Genomic DNA, 18,165 nt, shown 5'->3' with positions numbered 1-18,165 from the left:
CTACTGACCTTTATACCAGCACTACTTCTCCCTCCCAAACCCCGATACACTGCTCATAAAGTACACCTCCTGTATAACGCCAGAACAACTCAACTTTCCTAATGCCCCCATCTTCTCGACCACCGTTAAGGAAACCATTGCGTCTCTTAAAAACTCTGAGGCACCTGGGCCTGACGCTACACGAGTACACTTTATAAGCTCCTCAAATATCAAACACTTGATGGTCATGTATAAGGGTGCTCTTGGGCCTTAATAAAATGTATTTTAAAAAAAAACAAAACAAACCATGGCCACTTTCTTCCAGAGACAGCATCACTCTGGTCTCCAGGCTGGGTGCGGTTTTTAAACTTGGCTAAAAGTGACTGTATCACCAGGCCCAGGCAGAAGCACTGGAGCGGCCGACCACCCTTATTGGGAAAAAACCCCAGCCACTCCATGACGTGACTCCATTAGTATCAATGAAACCCTATCCTAGAGGGGCGTGGGTTTCTTTCCACTAAGGGTGGGTCCACCGCCTCCAGTGCTTCTGCCTGGACCTGGTGGTACAGTCACTTTAATAGCAAACCACAGTGGAACTGGAGACAAGAGTCGTGCTGTCTCTAGAAGAAAGAAAGTGGCCATGTTTTTCTAACACTGGATAACCCTTTAAAGAGGACCTGTCACCCCCCGTGCCGTGGTGACAGGCTCCCGATCCCTGTTAGATCCCCCTATACTTACGTGATCCCGCCGGTCCCGCTTCCTGAGCCGGCCGGGTCCCGGAGATTTCAGTGCCTGAAGCCCGGCGCGCGCGCTGAGAGATAAGTCCGATGCCATAGAGAATGACGGAGCATCGGACTCCCCATTCATTCTCTATGGGCATCTGACTCTGCTGTCAGCGCGCGCTTCGGGCGCTGAAATCGGCGGGATCACGTAAGTATAGGGGGATCTAACAGGGGGTCGGGAGCCTGTCACCCGGCACGGGGGGTGACAGGTGTCCCTTAATAGTAGGAACACAGTGACCTTAGGAAGGTTGGGTTGGCGGCCAGGTTGACCTCTTGCACAGGGCCCCCCCCAACCCCCCCCCCCCCCCCCCCCGCCCCGTCTCTGCGGTGCTGAGTTGTGAGGATAAAGTTTTCTTTCTATGACGCATCACAAGAGCTCAAACATCTTTACACATTCATATAACGTGTTTCTTTCTATCGCTGTTGCCGGGTTGTTGTACTTTTTATTCCCATTCTTTATTATACATTGTATCCTCTACTTTCTATTCATCTCTCCAGGATCCTCTGCTGATATCTTCTATATAAGAGACCGACCCATCAACCATGGAGAGAGACAGAGACGAGATGGCCGAGAGGATAATAACCCTCACCCTACACATACTCTTCCTGCTTACTGGGGAGGTGAGGGATTCTGGGAGTGATGTCATCATGACATCATTCTTATCTATGGAATAACAGATGGATAGGACTGGGGAGGTGAGGGATTCTGGGAGTGATGTCATCATGACATCATTTTATCTATGGAATAACAGATGGATAGGATGGAGAGGTGAGGGATTCTGGGAGTGATGTCATCATGACATCATTCTTATCTATGGAATAACAGATGGATAGGACTGCTGAGAGGGAGGTTTTGGGAGGGATTTGGATGATGTCATCATGACATTATTCTTATCTATGGAATAACAGATGGATAGGACTGGAGAGGTGAGGGATTCTGGGAGTGATGTCATCATGACTCATCTTATCTATGGAATAACAGATGGATAGGACTGGAGAGGTGAGGGATTCTGGGAGTTGATGGTAAGGATTCTGGGAGTGATGTCATCATGACATTCTTATCTATGGCAATAACAGATGGATAGGACTGGAGATGTGAGGGATTCTGGGAGTGATGTCATCATGACATCATTCTTATCTATGGAATAACAGATGGATAGGACTGGAGAGGTGAGGGATTCTGGGAGTGATGTCATCATGACATCATTCTTATCTATGGAAAACAGATGGATAGGACTGGAGAGGTGAGGGATTCTGGGAATGGATGGAGTGATAGTAATGTGTCTCTCCATACACAGGATTACACAGTAGTGAAGAAGTCCTCTAGTGGGCGCTGTGGGGCCCCTGGGTGTGAAGATGGGGAAGAACCCTGAGCCCAATCCCGGGGCCCCTGATACATGAGGAAATGGAGGAAGAGAAGATCCTAGAAGTCACCAACAAGATGGTGGAGCTGCTGAGTGGAGAGGTGAGAGTGGCTGCTGGGAATGCTGGGACATTATACAGTAACACCACTGGAGGGTGGGGGGGATGACTGTGTGATCATTGTGTGTGTCAGGTTCCTATAAGGTGTCAGGACGTGGCGGTCTATTTCTCCATGGAGGAGTGGGAGTATGTAGAAGGACACAAGGATCAGTACAAGGATGTGATGCTGGAGGATCAGCAGCCCCTCCCATCAGCAGGTAATAGACAGGACTATATACACACCTCCTCTCTGTATTATCTGGATGGAAAGAATGAATTCAGTCTCTGTATGTGTTCCCTCCAGTCAGATCCAGTAAGAGAACAGCACCAGAGAGATGTCCCCGTCCTCTTCTTCCACAGGATCAGGTAGATGGAGATGTTCCCTTGATCTGTACATCCCACCTGACTTCTCCGACTGTCTGATGACTTCTACAATATTTCTCTCACATCTTATGAATCAGGGGGAAGATGTGAACAATATTAATGCTCCAGAGACAGATGTGAGCGGTAATGAGCAGTACAAGGAGGAAATTACTATCGGGGAGCATCTGAATCATAAAATGGCTATGGACATAGTAGTAAAAGAAGAAGAAGAAGACACAGATGACAGCAGTGATGAGCAGTATAAGGGAGACATTCCTATGGGGAAACATCTAAACTCTATGAATGCCATAGACATAAGGGTAAAAGAAGAAGAGACAGATGACAGCAGTGATGAGCAGTATAAGGAGGACATCACTACAGGTAACCGCCCAGGTGAGTAGTGACCACTAAATGCAGAGAACAGTCACACATTCTCCTCAGTCACCGGCTGTAACTATTCTGTGTGGAATATTATAAGTTCTGTGTCCTGTCAGTTTTCCAGCTATATTATCATTCTGCCTAAATTTTAATATACATCACAGTCCGGCGGCGGTACCTGTGTGGAAATTAAAAAAAAAAAAAAAACAGGGGTTGTGATCACTAGCAGCTATGTAAATACTCACTTTATTTATTTATTTTTTATTCCATCTTTAAATCAGCGTTATACATTTGGTCGAGCTCTTTTTCCCTTCGTGACGATATTTGGTCTTTTCTCTGTTAAAAAAAAAAAGAGACAAAACACAGATAGTCCCGGCGCTCACAGACATGGCTCGGTAATGACGAGTGCTTGTTACTAGGGTTAAGAATTCATAAGTGATCGAATTCACTAACCCTCATGACCTTTGACCATTATACTTAGTTTAGATGCAGGAAAGGCCTCCGACAAGACCTCATGGCCCTTTATTCCCACCACTATTCAGCGTAGACGGTTTGGCCTTATATTCTCCCAATATATTATAACTTATACAGAAACTGACGGCAACTCCAGATCAACAGACTTCACAGTGTGTTTACACACAAAGAGAGACAGATTTTTGAAGCCAAAGCCATGAACAGACTATAAATAGAGAACAGGCCATAAAGGAAAGACTGAGATATCTCCTCTTTTCAAATCTATTCTTGGCTTTGGCTTCCAAAACCTGGCAGATAAATCTCTGTGTAAACGCACCATAATACTTTGCCCTTGACATGTTTACAGGAACAACACAAGGTTGCCCCCTCTCCTCCTTCTCTTTAATCACTACCTGATACCATCTGCACTGAACAGACATGGAGGGTAGATGGATCATTTTGTCACAGCTATATTCAAATTTTAAAATCCATGGTGAATGCCCCCCCCCCTTATGTCCCTTTATGAAGTGTTGCCAATGCTGGGCCCTCAGACATTGTCGAGGTGTCACCACGTGTTGCAGCTTCTTCTGATTGCAGAATATACCCAGAAACTACAGGAGGATCTCCAGACGGTTCAGTCCTACTGGGATCAGTAGACTCAATAATCAATCTAAAAAAAAAATCTGATTTAACCCGTCTCAACAAAAAGTATTCCTGGAATATTGGTGGACTCAAAATTACAGATGTGTTTTCGCTCAGCAGAAAAAAAGGGAAACTAGTTCTTAGAATCAGGAAAAAAAAGCGCAAGATACGGGAGGCGATATCGATCCTTGGATCTTCCTGCATACTTCCTGCATACCAGCGGTGTCCTGGAGCCAAGAGCATTCCAGATGCCTCCAAAAACGACTTGGGGCGTAAACACACTCTAACACCCTTGGTGAGAAGATCTCGAAAGTAGTGGCTTCAGACCAACAACTTAATCAAAGTAGTTTCCTGCAATCTACACCACAAAATACTAGTGTACACAGATGCCAGCAAATTAGGGTGGAGAGCCCAGATGGGATCTCAAATATTTCAGGGAACATGGCCTCCCCACATGACAAACATGTCTTCCAACTACCAAGAGCTAAAGACCATGCAGATGTTATTTCTTCAAGCCAAGCATACATTAAAGAATGCACACGTTCACGTGTTATCGGACAACATGTCAGCTGTATCCCATCTAAGGCGACAGGGCAGCTCAAAGGTGACCGCATTGCAGTCCCTATCGAATAAGATTTTCATCTGGGCAGAAGAAAACATCAGATCTCTGTCTGTTATCCACCTCAGGGGAACAATGAATATTCAAGCGGACTTCCTCAGCAGGAACATCATAGATACAGGCAAGTGGTCTCTGAAGAACGCCATTTTTAATCAGGCCACCTCTCACTTGGAGTCCCTGAGATAGACCCGTTCACTACCAGGAACAACCGGAAAGTGGACATCTTTTTTTCACTAAATCCGTAGCTCTAGACCAACCTTGGTCCTTTCACCAAGCCAAAGGTCCTACAGGAGATCCTAACAGAAAGGACCACTGTAATACTAATTGTCCCTTATTGGCCCAAGAGGAGTTGGTTTGGTCTTCTTCAAAAGTTAGCGATAGACCATCCGCTACATCTCCCTCTTCTACAGGACCTTCATCAGGGTCGGTATACCATCCAAACCCAGCTCATCTTCTTCTTTCTGCCTGGGTCCTCAAAAGTCCATCCTTAAGAATAGCGGACTTTCAGATGTGGTGATTTCCACGCTGATAAAAAGCAGGAAACCAGTCACAGCAAAGATATATTTGAAGTTGTGGAAAGGTTTTTTTGTGCCTGGTGTGATTCTCCACCTCAGATGCCATCACCACCCAACATGCCTCAAATTCTGGACTTCTTGCAGGCAGGTTTAGTTAAAGGTCTTAAACCTGCTATCCTTAAAATTCAAACTTCTGCTTTATCCGCTATGCATGATACCAACCTAGCCGACCATCGTTGGATCAAGAGACTTATAAAAAAGGCATCAAAAATTAATCCTACCCTATAAAATATTTATCCGCATTTAAATGTAGTCTTGGAACGTATTTCTAGATCTCCTTTGAGACTACGCTCCTTTAAGACTGCTTTCTTAGTTGCCATCTCCTCAGTAAGGCGGATACGTGAGCTCCAGGCTCTAACCATAGCCTATTCCTACTGTGTTATCCAAGATAGGATAATCCTGAATACAGATCCTAACTTCCTACCTAAGGTGGTTTCAGATTACACCGATCACAAGACATCGTTCTTCCATCTTTTGTGTGAAAATCCAAAAATGATCTGGAAGAAAAGTTCCATACCCTGGATGTCAAATGTTCTTCAAGCTGTGGTCCCTCACTAAGGTAAATGTTGGCATTGTTCTATGGTGGCGTCGTGGAGCTCATCACAGCAAGCTGACATTTACAGAAAAGACAATGAGCATCAAAGAGAAAATATAGGAAAGCCTCAGTTTTCATATTTACAACGTGAAAAATGTTTTACTCACAAAAAATATCTTATAGGGGAGAGGGCATTTTCATGTTCAGACTGTGGAAGAATTTTACTCAAATCATCTCTTGTTCATCATCAAAAAACTCACACAGGGGAGAAGCCATTTTCATGTTCGGAATGTGGGAACTGTTTTACTATAAAATCTTCACCATCAAAGATTTCACACAATGGAGAAGCCTTTTCATATTCAGAATGTGGAAAATGTTTTACTGTAAAATCAAATCTTGTTGAGCATCAAAGAACTCATACAGGAGATCAGCCATTTTCATGTTCAGAATGTGGAAAATGTTTTACTCTCAAATCAAATCTTGTAAACACCAAAGAATTCACACAAAAGAGAAGCCATTTTCATGTTTAGATTGTGGGAAATGTTTTACTGAAAAATCAATCTTGTTAAACATCAAATAATTCACACGGAAGAGAAGCCATTCATGTTCAAAATGTAAGAAATGTTTTACTTGTAAATCAAATTTCACAAAAGAAAGTAGCCAGTTCCTTGTTCAGAAAGAGGGGCTGTTTTTCTAAGAAATCATGTATTTTTAAAAATCGGATAATATATTTAAACATCAAAGTCACACAGATGACAAGCCATTTTTACGTTCAGATCGTGGCAAATGTTTTACTGAAAAATCAAATCTTGTTTAACATCGAAGAATTCACACAGAAGAGAAGCCATTTAATATTCATAGTGTGGAAATGTTTTACTCAAGCCAAACAGCCAACTATAGCAGCTGCAGTACTGGGTTTATTACAGAAGGACCAATGTGGTAATGCATGTTCATTCAAGTGTCAAAAGTTGGAAAAATCACAATTTAAAAAAAGTAAAATTTTCAATTTCTGCCATAGACAGCAGTGGACATCTGCGGATCAGCGGCGTAACATCAATTTTCTCCCAGGAAAGCAGTGGATATTGGTAATTGAGAAGCGTAAAGTGACAGTATCTCCCAAGGACAGCAGTGGACATCGGTGGGCCAGCCGCATTAAATAAGTTTTCTTCTAGGACAGCAATGGCCGTTGGTGGATCAGCTGTGTATACTCACCTCTTCTCTATGACATCATTGGACGCCGGTGGATCAGCGTTGTAAAATGGCGCTTTCTCCCAGAAAAGCAGTAGACAGCGCAGCACATGGACTCTCTTCGACCCAGAAGGACTTAGCACAGACACCAGTAGATGGCAGCAGAAGCACTTGTGAGGAGCGACTAGCACAGACAGGATCTGTAGCGGGAATCACCTTTTTTTAAATAACGCTCCCAATGAATTTTCACACATTCTTTTTTTTTTTAAATATTAAGTAAAATTATTATACTACGACTATTGAGCTGAATGGGCTTCCTGATATGATCTGCAGTGAACGGACATGGAGGGTAGATGCCACAGCTGGATTTAAAATTTTGAAATCCATGTTGCATCCCCCCTTATGTGCCCCTAAGTATCCAGATATGTCTGTAGCGCCCGGGGTTGAAGTGGTGACAGTGCTCGGCCCTCAGACACTATTGAGGTGTCACCACGTGTTACTGCTCTCTGGGAGGGATGGTAAGATGTGGTGCACCCCAATGGGTAATAAGTCCAGACAGTCAGGGTTCACAGGAAACAGCGGTTTCTTCTTCGTCTTCTGTGCGGTCTAGCAGAGTCTCTTCACTCCTCTGGTCTCTGCAGAATACCAGGTGACTGACTGACTCTTCCTTTTATACTGTTTAGGAGAAAATTAGAACTTTCTAGTGGGCGGGGTGGAGTGGAGAAGCACGGCCTTAACAGATACAATGTTTCAACTTTACATAGAAACATAGAAGATGTCGGCAGAAAAGACCACTAGGTCCATCTAGTCGGCCCTTTTAGTATTCCTTTCTTATTATCTTAGGATAGATGTATGTTTATCCCAGGCATGTTTAAATTCTGTTATTGTGGATTTACCAACCACCTCTGCTGGAAGTTTGTTCCAAGTATCTACTACTCTTTCAGTAAAATAAATTTTTTCACGTTGCTTCTGATCTTTCCCCCAATTAACCTCTCACTGTGTCCTCTTGTTCTTGAGCTAATTTTTTACTAAAACACTTCCCTCTTGAACCTTATTTAGTCCTGTAACATACTTAAAGGTTTCCGTCATGTCCCCCCTTCCCTTCTTTCCTCCAGACTATACAGATTCAAATCCTTAAGGCCCCCTTCACACGTCCGGAAAAACCACCCGGATTCCTATCAGGAAATCCGGACGGATTTACGGACGCATAGACTTACATTGGACACGGACACCCTTCCGTAATTTTCCGGAAGGGTGTCCGTTCCGGAAAATAGGACCGGTTTTTTAGAACCGGTCCTATTTTCGTCGGAAATCCGGCCCATAGGAGTCTAAGCCCGGGCCCCAGACGCTTTCTGATGCACATCAGGAAAGCGTCCGGAGTTCCACTCACCTTCCGCCTCTGCCCCGTCGTCCTGCTGCCTCTTCGTCCGCATCCCTGTCTGCAGGTACCCCCCGCGGCCACTCGCGGCACCCCCGCACCACCCCCCCGCGGCCACTCGCCGCACCCCCGCACCCCCCCCCCCGCGGCCAATCGCCGCACCCCCGCACCCCCCCGCGGCCACTCGACGCTGACAGGCCATGATGGGAGTTCTACTTCTGCAGCCTGTGGCCATCCAGGTTGTAGAAGTACAACTCCCACCATGCCCCTGCTGACAAGTCATGATGGGAGTTGTACTTCTACAACCTGGATGACCACAGGCTGCAGAAGTACAACTTCCATCATGACCTGTCAGCCAAGCATGATGGGAGATGTAATTCTGCAAGCTGTGACCATCCAGTTTGCAGAAATACATGTCCTATTTTTCTCATCAGTAAATCCTGAAGGTTTTTCCTGATGGTTTCCTGAAGGTAAAAACGGATTACTGTCAGGAAATCCTGATACTTTCCTGATGACATTTAAGGCCTCCTGATCAGGATTTCCTGACAGTAAAAACTGACACGGATGTGTGAATGGGGCCTAAGTCTTTCCTGATATGGTTATGCCTCACACCCTCCACCATTTATGTAGCGCGTCTTTGGACCCGTTCTATTTTATCAATGTCCTTTTTTAGATGAGGTCTCCAGAACTGGACACAGTATTCCAGATGTGGCCTCACCAGAGCTCTATACAGCGGGATCACAATCTCCCTCTTCCTACTGGTTATACCTCTAGCTATACACCCCAGCATACGATTTGCTTTCCCCACCGCCTGGTTGCACTGGTGACTCATTTTAAGGCTGTCCGATATCATTACCCCTAAATCCTTCTCTTCTGAAGTCTTTTCCAACACAGAACTGCCGATGTGATACTCTGATAGAGGATTCCTCCTCCCCAAGTGCATTATTTTACATTTGGAAACGTTAAACTTTTCAATTTGCACAGTTTGGACCACTTATCTAGCCAAGCTAAATTGTTTTCCATATTACTGACACCTCCAGGAATATCAACCCTTTATGGGGTTGATGGGGAACTGTATCAAAAGCTTTGCTGAAGTCCAGATAGGCGATATCCACAGCACCACCTTCATCCAGCACTATTGTGGCATAATCAAAGAAATCAATGAGATTAGTCTGACATTATCGGCCCCCAGTAAAGCCATGCTTTTTTGGATCCATCAAAGTTGTTGATTCTTAGGCGATCCATTATCTTCTTTTTCGTCATTTTCACTACTACAGATGTCAGGCTCACTGGCCTGTAGTTACTGGGCTCTTCTCTACTCCCTTCTTGTGGATTGGTATAACATTGGCTGTTCTCCAATCATCGGGGACATCTCCTGTTAGCAGGGATTGGTTATACAAATCTGTCAGGGGGGCAGCAATCACAGCTTTATATCACACAATCACAACTTTAGTATGCCACAGACTTTGATTGAGTTTCCATACAGGTCTATGGGAATGACACAGCAGCTTCTTTCTAGACATAAACAACATTGAAAAGATCAGTGTCTGTTTTTTCCCTCCAAAACCTCAGCTCTGCACACCATCTCACAGCAACAGTGGAAAACTACCGGCTTCTAAGCTTCCTGTGTCATAGCTTGGCTTATATTAACCCCTTCAGAGTATGGTGCAGGTACAGTGCAATTACAGTGAACATAACAAAAAGACCTTATATACCGAGTACAAGTGTGCACAACAAAACAACACAGTGCAAGTTATCCCCTGAAAGTACAATAAAGTGAGATACTCATGGCCTTCCATTATAGTGAATGTCCGCAGGTGTCCATGATCACAGGTACCTTACTCCTGGGCGCTACATTTGTCCCCTGTATGTATATGTGTATATATACCCTCATACACACACACTGAGGCCCTCCGAGCAGTATTAGGGTCCTTTTACACATACAGATAAATCGCTCATTTAGTGAACGACAAGTGATGATTTTTTGTTATAAACGAGAAGGTAAATCGCTATGAAACGTTTATAATGCGATCATAATTACCATAGTAAATGCAGTTGTATATATTCTGTGAATATCCGTAATTGCGGTCGTATCTATATACTGTGAGCGACGAGCGTTTACACTGAAAGACTGGAGAAGGATTAACAATGATTTTGAGGTCGGCCCGAAAGATACGATCGGCGACATACAAGCGAATATTCGTTGGTAGTTGTGATCGTTGCCGCATTTACACCAGAAGATTATTGATTAAATTTCTTTTTTTTTTTACGATAATCAGGCCGTGTAAAAGGCCCTTTAGATAAGATACCTCTCAGGTTGCAGGGGCTGCGGCTGCTTCCTGTTGGCTTGTACTCCACCCATGTCCTGCAAGTGTTATAAATAGAGATGTGGCTCCCATCTGCCCAGTTGTAGGCTTATTCAGCCCAGGAGAGGCCATTGCTAGTGTGAGAATGCTGGAGTAGGGACCATGTCTCTGAGGACACCTTAATGTGGTGACACGGTGCACTCTGTAGGGTCAAATAGTTTGGCGAAGATCCTCATTTTGTAATATCTATAGAGCAGGTTTTTATCGTGTGTATACGGGGGGGGGGGGGGGGGGGGGAGTATGTACAGTAAGTGTTTGCACCTGTAGGTTGCTGTTGCACTTTCTGTATTTCAGGTTATTGATATGTAGGGGGTCAGTAGTCCCTATTTTTTATTTGAGAAGAGTTTCCATTTCTTTTCCTACTAAGGACGTCATCTCCCCGGCCTCCAGCTTCTAGATTCTTCTCCCTGACACTTCCTGTGGATGGGAACAGATCTGATCATTCTTATTATGTTACATAAAAAAGAGTAACTTTCCATGTCTGCAATATGTTTATTACTGGGAATAAGAGAAATGCTGTTTTCTCCTTTGCAGATGATTCTACCAGGAGCTCAGGGGGACATCAGATCTCCTCAGAGGATCATATCACACAAGATACATATGAGGAGCCGTCCACTATGCCAGATACACCCTCAGCCCCTCACAGCAATGTAGTCAAATCCAGTCTTCTTCACCATCAAAGAACTTACAAAGGGGAGGAGACATTTTCATGTTCAGAATGTGGAAAATGTTTTAACGTGAAATCACATCTTGTTGAACATAAGAGAATTCACACAGGGGTGAAGCCATTTTCATGTTCAGAATGTGGGAGATGTTTTACTTATAAATTAAATCTTGTTAAACATCAAAGATGTCACACAGACAAGGCGGCATTTTCATGTTCAGAATGTGGGAAATATTTTACTCTGACATCAAATCTTGTTAAGCATCAAAGAATTCACACAGGGTGAAGCCATTTTCATGTTCAGAATGTGGGAAATGTTTTACTTTAAAATCAAATCTTGTTATAACATCAAAAAATTCACATAGACGAAAAGGCATTTTCATGTTCAGAATGTGGGAAATGTTTTACTCTGACATCAAATCTTGTTAAGCATCAAAGAATTCACACAGACGAGAAGCCATTTTCATGTTCAGAATGTGGGAAATGTTTTACTGAGAAATCAAGTCTTGTTGACCATCAAAGAATTCACACAGGGGCCACACCATTTACATGCTCAGAATGTGGGAAATGTTTTAATAAGAAATCAAATCTTCTTTGCCATCAAAGAATTCACACAGGGGTGAAGCCATTTTCATGTTCAGAATGTGGAAAATGTTTTATAGTGAAAACACGTCTTGTTGACCATCAAAGAATTCACACAGGGGAGAAGCCATTTTCATGTTCAGAATGTGGAAAAAGTTTTTCTCATAAATCAAATCTTGCTAAACATAAAAGAATTCACACAGACAAGAAGCCATTTTAATACTCGGAGTGTGGAAAATGTTTTACTCAGAAATCAAATCTTGGTGTTGGGAGATGAGCAATTTCTCAGTAAAACAGACAAACTATAGCAGCTGCAGTACTGGGACTGTTACAGAAGGACCAATGTGTTAATGCATGTTCTTGTAAAAGTGTCAAAAGTTGGGAAAAAAAATCACAATTTAAAAAAACAAACAAAAAACAAGCTTATCATATTATGAGTAACAAAAGCTTATATTGACAGTTAGAATGAGTTACTGCAGCAAGTCAATATTTGCATTGTTGACCCTTCTTCTTCAGGACCTCTGCAGTTCTCCCTGGCTGCTCTCAATCAACTTCTGGACCAAATCCTGACTGATAGCCGTCCATTCTTGCACAATCAATGCTTGCATTTTGTCAGAATTTGTTGGTTTTTGTTTGTCTACCCATCTCTTGATGATTGACCACAAGTTCTCAATGGGATTAAGATCTGGTGAGTTTCCAGGCCATGGACCCAAAATCTCTATGTTTTGCTCCCTGAGCCATTTAGTTATCACCTTTTGCTTTATGGCAAGGTGCTCCATCATGCTGGAAAAGGCATTGTTGATCGCCAAACTGCTCTTGGACGGTTGGGAGAAGTTGCTCTTGGACGTTTGGGAGAAGTTGCTCTTGGAGGACATTCTGGTACCATTCTTTATTCATGGCCGTGTTTTTAGGCAAGACTGTGAGAGAGCCGATTCCTTTGGTTGAGAAGCAACCCCACACATGAATGGTTTTAGGATGCTTTACAGTTGGCATGAGACAAGACTGGTGGTAGCGCTCACCTCGTCTTCTCCGAATAAGCTGTTTTCCAGATGTCCCAAACAATCGGAAAGGGGATTCATCAGAGAAAATGACTTTACCCCAGTCCTCAGCAGTCCACTCCCTGGACCTTTTGCAGAATATCCGTCTGTCCCTGATGTTTTTTTCTGGAGCGAAGTGGCTTCTTTGCTGCCCTCCTTGAGACCAGGCCTTGCTCAAAGAGTCTCCGCCTCACAGTGCATGCAGATGCACTTACACCTGCCTGCTGCCATTCCTGAACAAGCTCTGCACTGCTGGTAGCCCGATTCCACAGCCGAAACACTTTTAAGAGACTGTCCTGGTGCTTGCTGGTCTTTCTTGGGCGCCCTGGAGCCTTTTTGGCAACAATGGAACCTCTCTTCTTGAAGTTCTTGATGATACGATAGATTGTTGACTGAGGTGCAATCTTTCTAGCTGCGATACTCTTCCCTTTTAGGCCATTTTTGTGCAGTGCAATGATGACTGCACGTGTTTCTTTAGCGGTAACCATGGTTAACAAAGAGAAACAATGATGCCAAGCACCAGCCTCCTTTTAAAGTGTCCAGTGGTGTCATTCTTACTTAATCATGATAGATTGATCTCCAGCCCTGTCCTCATCAACACCCACACCTGTGTTAATGGAGCAATCACTGAAACAATGTTAGCTGGTCCTTTTAAGGCAGGGCTGCAATGATGTTGAAATGTGTTTTGGGGGATAAAGTTCATTTTCTAGGCAAATATTGACTTTGCAAGTATTTACTGTTAAGCTGATTACTCTTTATAACATTTTGGAGTATATGCTGTGAGGAATATGGACAGCCCTGTTTCCTATTGTGTGTACAGTTATATTATATGTGGTATGAAAGTGTTTTACGTATTCACACACTACAGACCGTTATGTGTATTCCACTCACTATACCTTAGCTTGTCGAAACATCATAAACTCTGGGTAGTTTATTGAGGATCTCTGGTCAGGAAACACTACGCCTGGTTTATTAAGGGTCTCGGGGAAACCTGGAGTTCTTATCTACTTCAATGAATGGATAGACCCACTCAAACACAACACCCCAACCATAGGGCAATGGTTCAATTACAGGACATATGCAATGAGGTGTCCCTGGTCCGTCCCCATTATCACCTAATCAGCCAATTAGGGACAACTCATTATCCTAATCACCTGATGGGCGGCCAATCAGGGACAACTCATTATCCTAATAACCTGATGGGCAGCTCTGAAATCTGAGCTGAGTTTTGACTGTATAAAATATGGCGGCAACAGCAAAACTGGGATGGCAGTGTAGGGGTCAGTCTGACTGAGCTGCGATCCATGATTTCTCCTACCCCCTGGGAAGGCAACGACTATTGTAAGTCTTAGATACTGTTATAGTATGTATGTATGTCATCTTATTTTACTTTTTTTTTTGTAAGCACTGTACCTTTTGTCTATTAAAGCTTAAAACTTTAATAAGTTTGGTCCTTGTATGCTCTAAGAATCCATAGCCTTTGGATGTAGTGTTTTAACCCTGTGAGTGCCAGTGAGTGGTGTTGTGGGTTGACAGTGTCCTTTCACACTTAAAGGACAAGTGCCATGAAAAACTTTTTCCCAGTAATTGAAGCACATTACAAAGTTATATAACTCTGTAATGTGCTTCAATCACCTATCTGCCTCCCTTCCCTGTCTTTTCCCCCCTTCACCCCCCACCAGGAAGTGTCCTAACTCACACAGACCTAATGACTGCCGTCACCGTCACCAGGCAGCTCCTTCTTGTGAGAATGAGTCATCAGCAGGAGGGCTGGTCTAGGTCCTGTTACAGCAGCCCCCCCCTCCCCAGTCCAAGTGATGGCTTGCAGTTGTTCAGCCAATGGGAGCTGAGCAAGCTGAGTCACCTGAAAAGGCGGGGAGGGGAAGGCTAGTGTAACAGGAGAAGGAGCTGAGAGAAGAGCTTGGTGACGGTGACGACAGTAATTAGGTCTGTGTGAGTTAGGACACTTCCTGGTGGGGGTGGAAGGGGGAAAAGACAGGGAAAGGAGGCAGACAGGTGATTGAAGCACATTACAGAGTTATAGAACTTTGTAATGTGCTTCAATTTATTTTTTTCAATTATAATTTGAAAGGTGGTGGCAGCGTGTGTGTTGAGGTGCTTGGACTGTGTTGGGGTGGGATTTATGCTCAATTTGCCACCTGAAGCGGTAGGTGAGTGCAAGATTGAGTGAGTGAAAATAGATTAACCCCTTGCAGTGGCATCCACGTCACGTGCTAGTGTGTATGTGACATATGCAAATTGCCATTTTAAAAACTGAAGCGAGGGGGGCGTGACCAACTATGGCCGTGTGAGGACGCTTCAGCCTGAGCTCCTCCAGACCCAGACTACAATCTGCTGGTATCGGCCCTCTTCAACATGGGGAAGACCGCTAAAAAGAACAGGGGACATTCCTTAACCCGCTCTACACCCCCACAGGGGGACATCGGGGCATATTTCGCCCGCCCGGAGACACCAGCACCCGCATCAGGCACGGAGCTGCAGGACACAGAAAATGGCCGCCGCCATGCTGACGAGGCACCTGACCACCCTACAGCAGCCCGCACAAGATCATCTGTGGCCGCAATTGAGCACCGACACCTACCGAGGTCCTCCGCCGGCACCGACACCTCCCTGCAGCAACCAGAGACGACTACCCCGGCCTCCTCGCAGCTGCACAGGCGGCCCGATGGGACCTTCGGCGGCCATCTTGATCCTAGGCCGAGCGGCGCGCAGCAGACCCAGAGCGAGCCGGAGGAGCGGCGGCAGCGGGAGGACACTGACCAGAGTGTCCGGCAGGTACCCCCTCCCTCATCGGAGACCCCGCACTGTGCCCCCCTATCCGTGGCACTACCGCCGTGCCGCTCCCAGGCCGACCCCCCCATCGGGCCTACTACTGCAGCCTTCTGCCTACTACTGCCACACCAGGCCTCAACCCCCAGACAGCACCATGGGACGGCGGCGCGGAGCACAACCCATGGTTCGCACCCCCAATGCCTGCTCAAACCCAGCTGGGGGACCCCCTGCCCTTACCCCAACCTGCTCAAGGGGGGCTCTCTCCAGCCTCCTCATCCCACTGGTCCACAGGATCCTCTTGGGGAGCTCACATACCACGGCGGCTGTAACCCACACGGTTGCCCTCATCCACGCACCGGCCACTGCTGTCTCACCTCACGGCCGAATATTGTCACCTAGGAGGCTGCCGGACGTACCTTCTTCCCTGGAGGGCACCCCCTATTTTCAGGGTTTGCTCCCAATCTGCTACCTCTGGGGTCCCTGACTTGCCATTTCCACTGACTGCCAGCCGCCCCTCAGTACTGGATGACAATAGGCCGGTGTCCCTGGCGGATCTCAGGGCTCTTACCCAGTCCCTTCCTACTAAAACCGACATTTCCACTCTGGCCAAGCAACTACTAGATGAATGTAAACATGAATTTGCGCAATTTCATGCTGAACTCACAACGGTCTCATCTAAAGTAGATGTATTGGAAACTGTGCAGGAGACTACCTCCACAACTCTGCTAGCCCTTCAACACGATGTGCAATCACATTCTGATCAGCTGTTTGTCCTGCAACAACACATAGACGATATTGAAAACCGCAACAGGCGCAATAATCTCAGGATCCGCGGCCTCCCAGAATCTGTGCCTTCCTCTGATCTACTTGCGGTGCTGTCCACCATCTTTAATGACCTCCTGGAGCAGCCACCTAATACGCACATCGAGATAGACAGAGCGCATAGGGCACTACAGCCCCCTAGCCGAGACAACCAGAGACCCAGGGATGTCATCTGCCGCGTCCACTTTTACTCTACTAAAGAGCCCGGCGCCGACGCAATGTCACCTACAGAGGAGTGCATCTGCTTATCCTACAGGACCTCTCCCGACATACCTTGGCCCAAAGGGCCACTCTCCGCCCGGTGTTGGACATCCTACGTGACCGTAATATCCCCTTCCGCTGGGGATTCCCCTTCGCCCTCATTGTGCGCTTGAATGGTCGGTCCCTCACCCTGCGCGCGCCAGAAGACATCCCGGGATTTCGACGAGATTTAAACATCACCAACATCTCCATACCTGATTGGCCCTCGCTACTGACCTCCTCCAGGAGCACCAAAAGGCCTTTCTCGCCCCGATCTCCCAACTCGACGCCCGTGGGGCCCCGATCCTCCAGGCGAGATGGCCCCCGACCTGCCCCGGCTTCTCCCTCGCACTCCCCAGCCCACGCTGGCTCCCGAGCCCGCCTTCCCTGAGCCATGGACAGCATCTCGTCTCTAGCCCTGTAGCTACCCCCGTTATTGTTTAATCAGTTTCTATGATTTTCAGCCGAGTTATGCCTGTAATTTGTTTGCATTTCATCATCTGGGTCTGGGAGGGAGCCTTAGGTCTATGCCTTTACATGCTTAGCTGTCTCTTCCCCCCAATAGATGGGAAACCCAGCCTGGACATTTCCGGGCCTGGTAGTACTCAGTTTGAGGTTCTTAGAGTATACGCTGCAGTTTTGCCTTTACTGCTGTTGTTGTCTTTGTGTGCTCCCCTGTTTGTCTGTGTCTCCCCCACCCTGATTTTCTCTGTCTCATTTCATATCCCAGTCCCGGACATTCCCTGGAGGTCTTCGGCGGTGCCTACCTACATCTTTCCTGAATGGCGGATTTACATGTAGCAACCTACAACGCGAGGGGATTGAACACGCCCCGGAAAAGATCGCAGGTTCTCCACCATTTCCACCGCCGGAAGGTACATATACTCTGCTTACAGGAGACGCACTTTAAAACAGGCCATGCACCCACGATCCGCGACAGACACTGTACACAATGGTTCTTCGCCAATAACCCTGATTCTAGAACCAAGGGTGTGGCCCTAGCTATACACAAGTCCCTGCCATGTCAAATACTATCCTGCACGACGGACCCAGCGGCACGATACCTAATACTTACCCTCTCCATTAGTGGCCATATCTTTACCATAATTAACACTTATGCCCCGAACCAAGACCAAATTGCTTTCCTCATGAACCTAATTGATCTATCCCTCCCCTTAGTCAGGGGGACCGTGCTCTTCTGCGGAGACCTTAATCTCACATTAGACCCGTCCTTGGACAATTCCAAAGGCCGCTCTAATTTTTCGTACCCAGCGATTAAAAAAGTCAAAAAAGCCCTGCTCCAACTAC

At 45.8% G+C, this 18,165-nt stretch overlaps 1 protein-coding gene and 1 pseudogene across 2 annotated transcripts in view; both read left to right on the top strand.

Moving 5' to 3' along the window:
- LOC138786728 (oocyte zinc finger protein XlCOF6-like) overlaps positions 1-18,165 on the top strand; it is a 622,195-nt gene that overhangs the window by 204,185 nt on the left and 399,845 nt on the right. Inside the window, exons 1-5 of one of the 2 annotated variants that reach the window (XM_069963738.1) lie at positions 1,229-1,382; positions 2,060-2,226; positions 2,317-2,440; positions 2,527-2,588; positions 2,684-2,978. In XM_069963738.1, coding sequence (XP_069819839.1) covers positions 2,167-2,226; positions 2,317-2,440; positions 2,527-2,588; positions 2,684-2,978 — 541 coding nt within the window. In that variant the 5' untranslated portion in view covers positions 1,229-1,382; positions 2,060-2,166. Of the gene's footprint in view, positions 1-1,228; positions 1,383-2,059; positions 2,227-2,316; positions 2,441-2,526; positions 2,589-2,683; positions 2,979-18,165 lie in introns of those variants that run through there. The other variant, XM_069963739.1, reaches the window with a different exon arrangement.
- Positions 11,257-13,485, top strand: LOC138786869 (oocyte zinc finger protein XlCOF22-like; annotated as a pseudogene).

Source organism: Dendropsophus ebraccatus, chromosome 3, assembly GCF_027789765.1.
Source record: "Dendropsophus ebraccatus isolate aDenEbr1 chromosome 3, aDenEbr1.pat, whole genome shotgun sequence".
Classification (NCBI taxonomy): domain Eukaryota; kingdom Metazoa; phylum Chordata; class Amphibia; order Anura; family Hylidae; genus Dendropsophus; species Dendropsophus ebraccatus.
The sequence above is the reverse complement of the archived record's forward strand: the minus strand, read 5'-3'. Positions and strand labels throughout refer to the sequence as shown.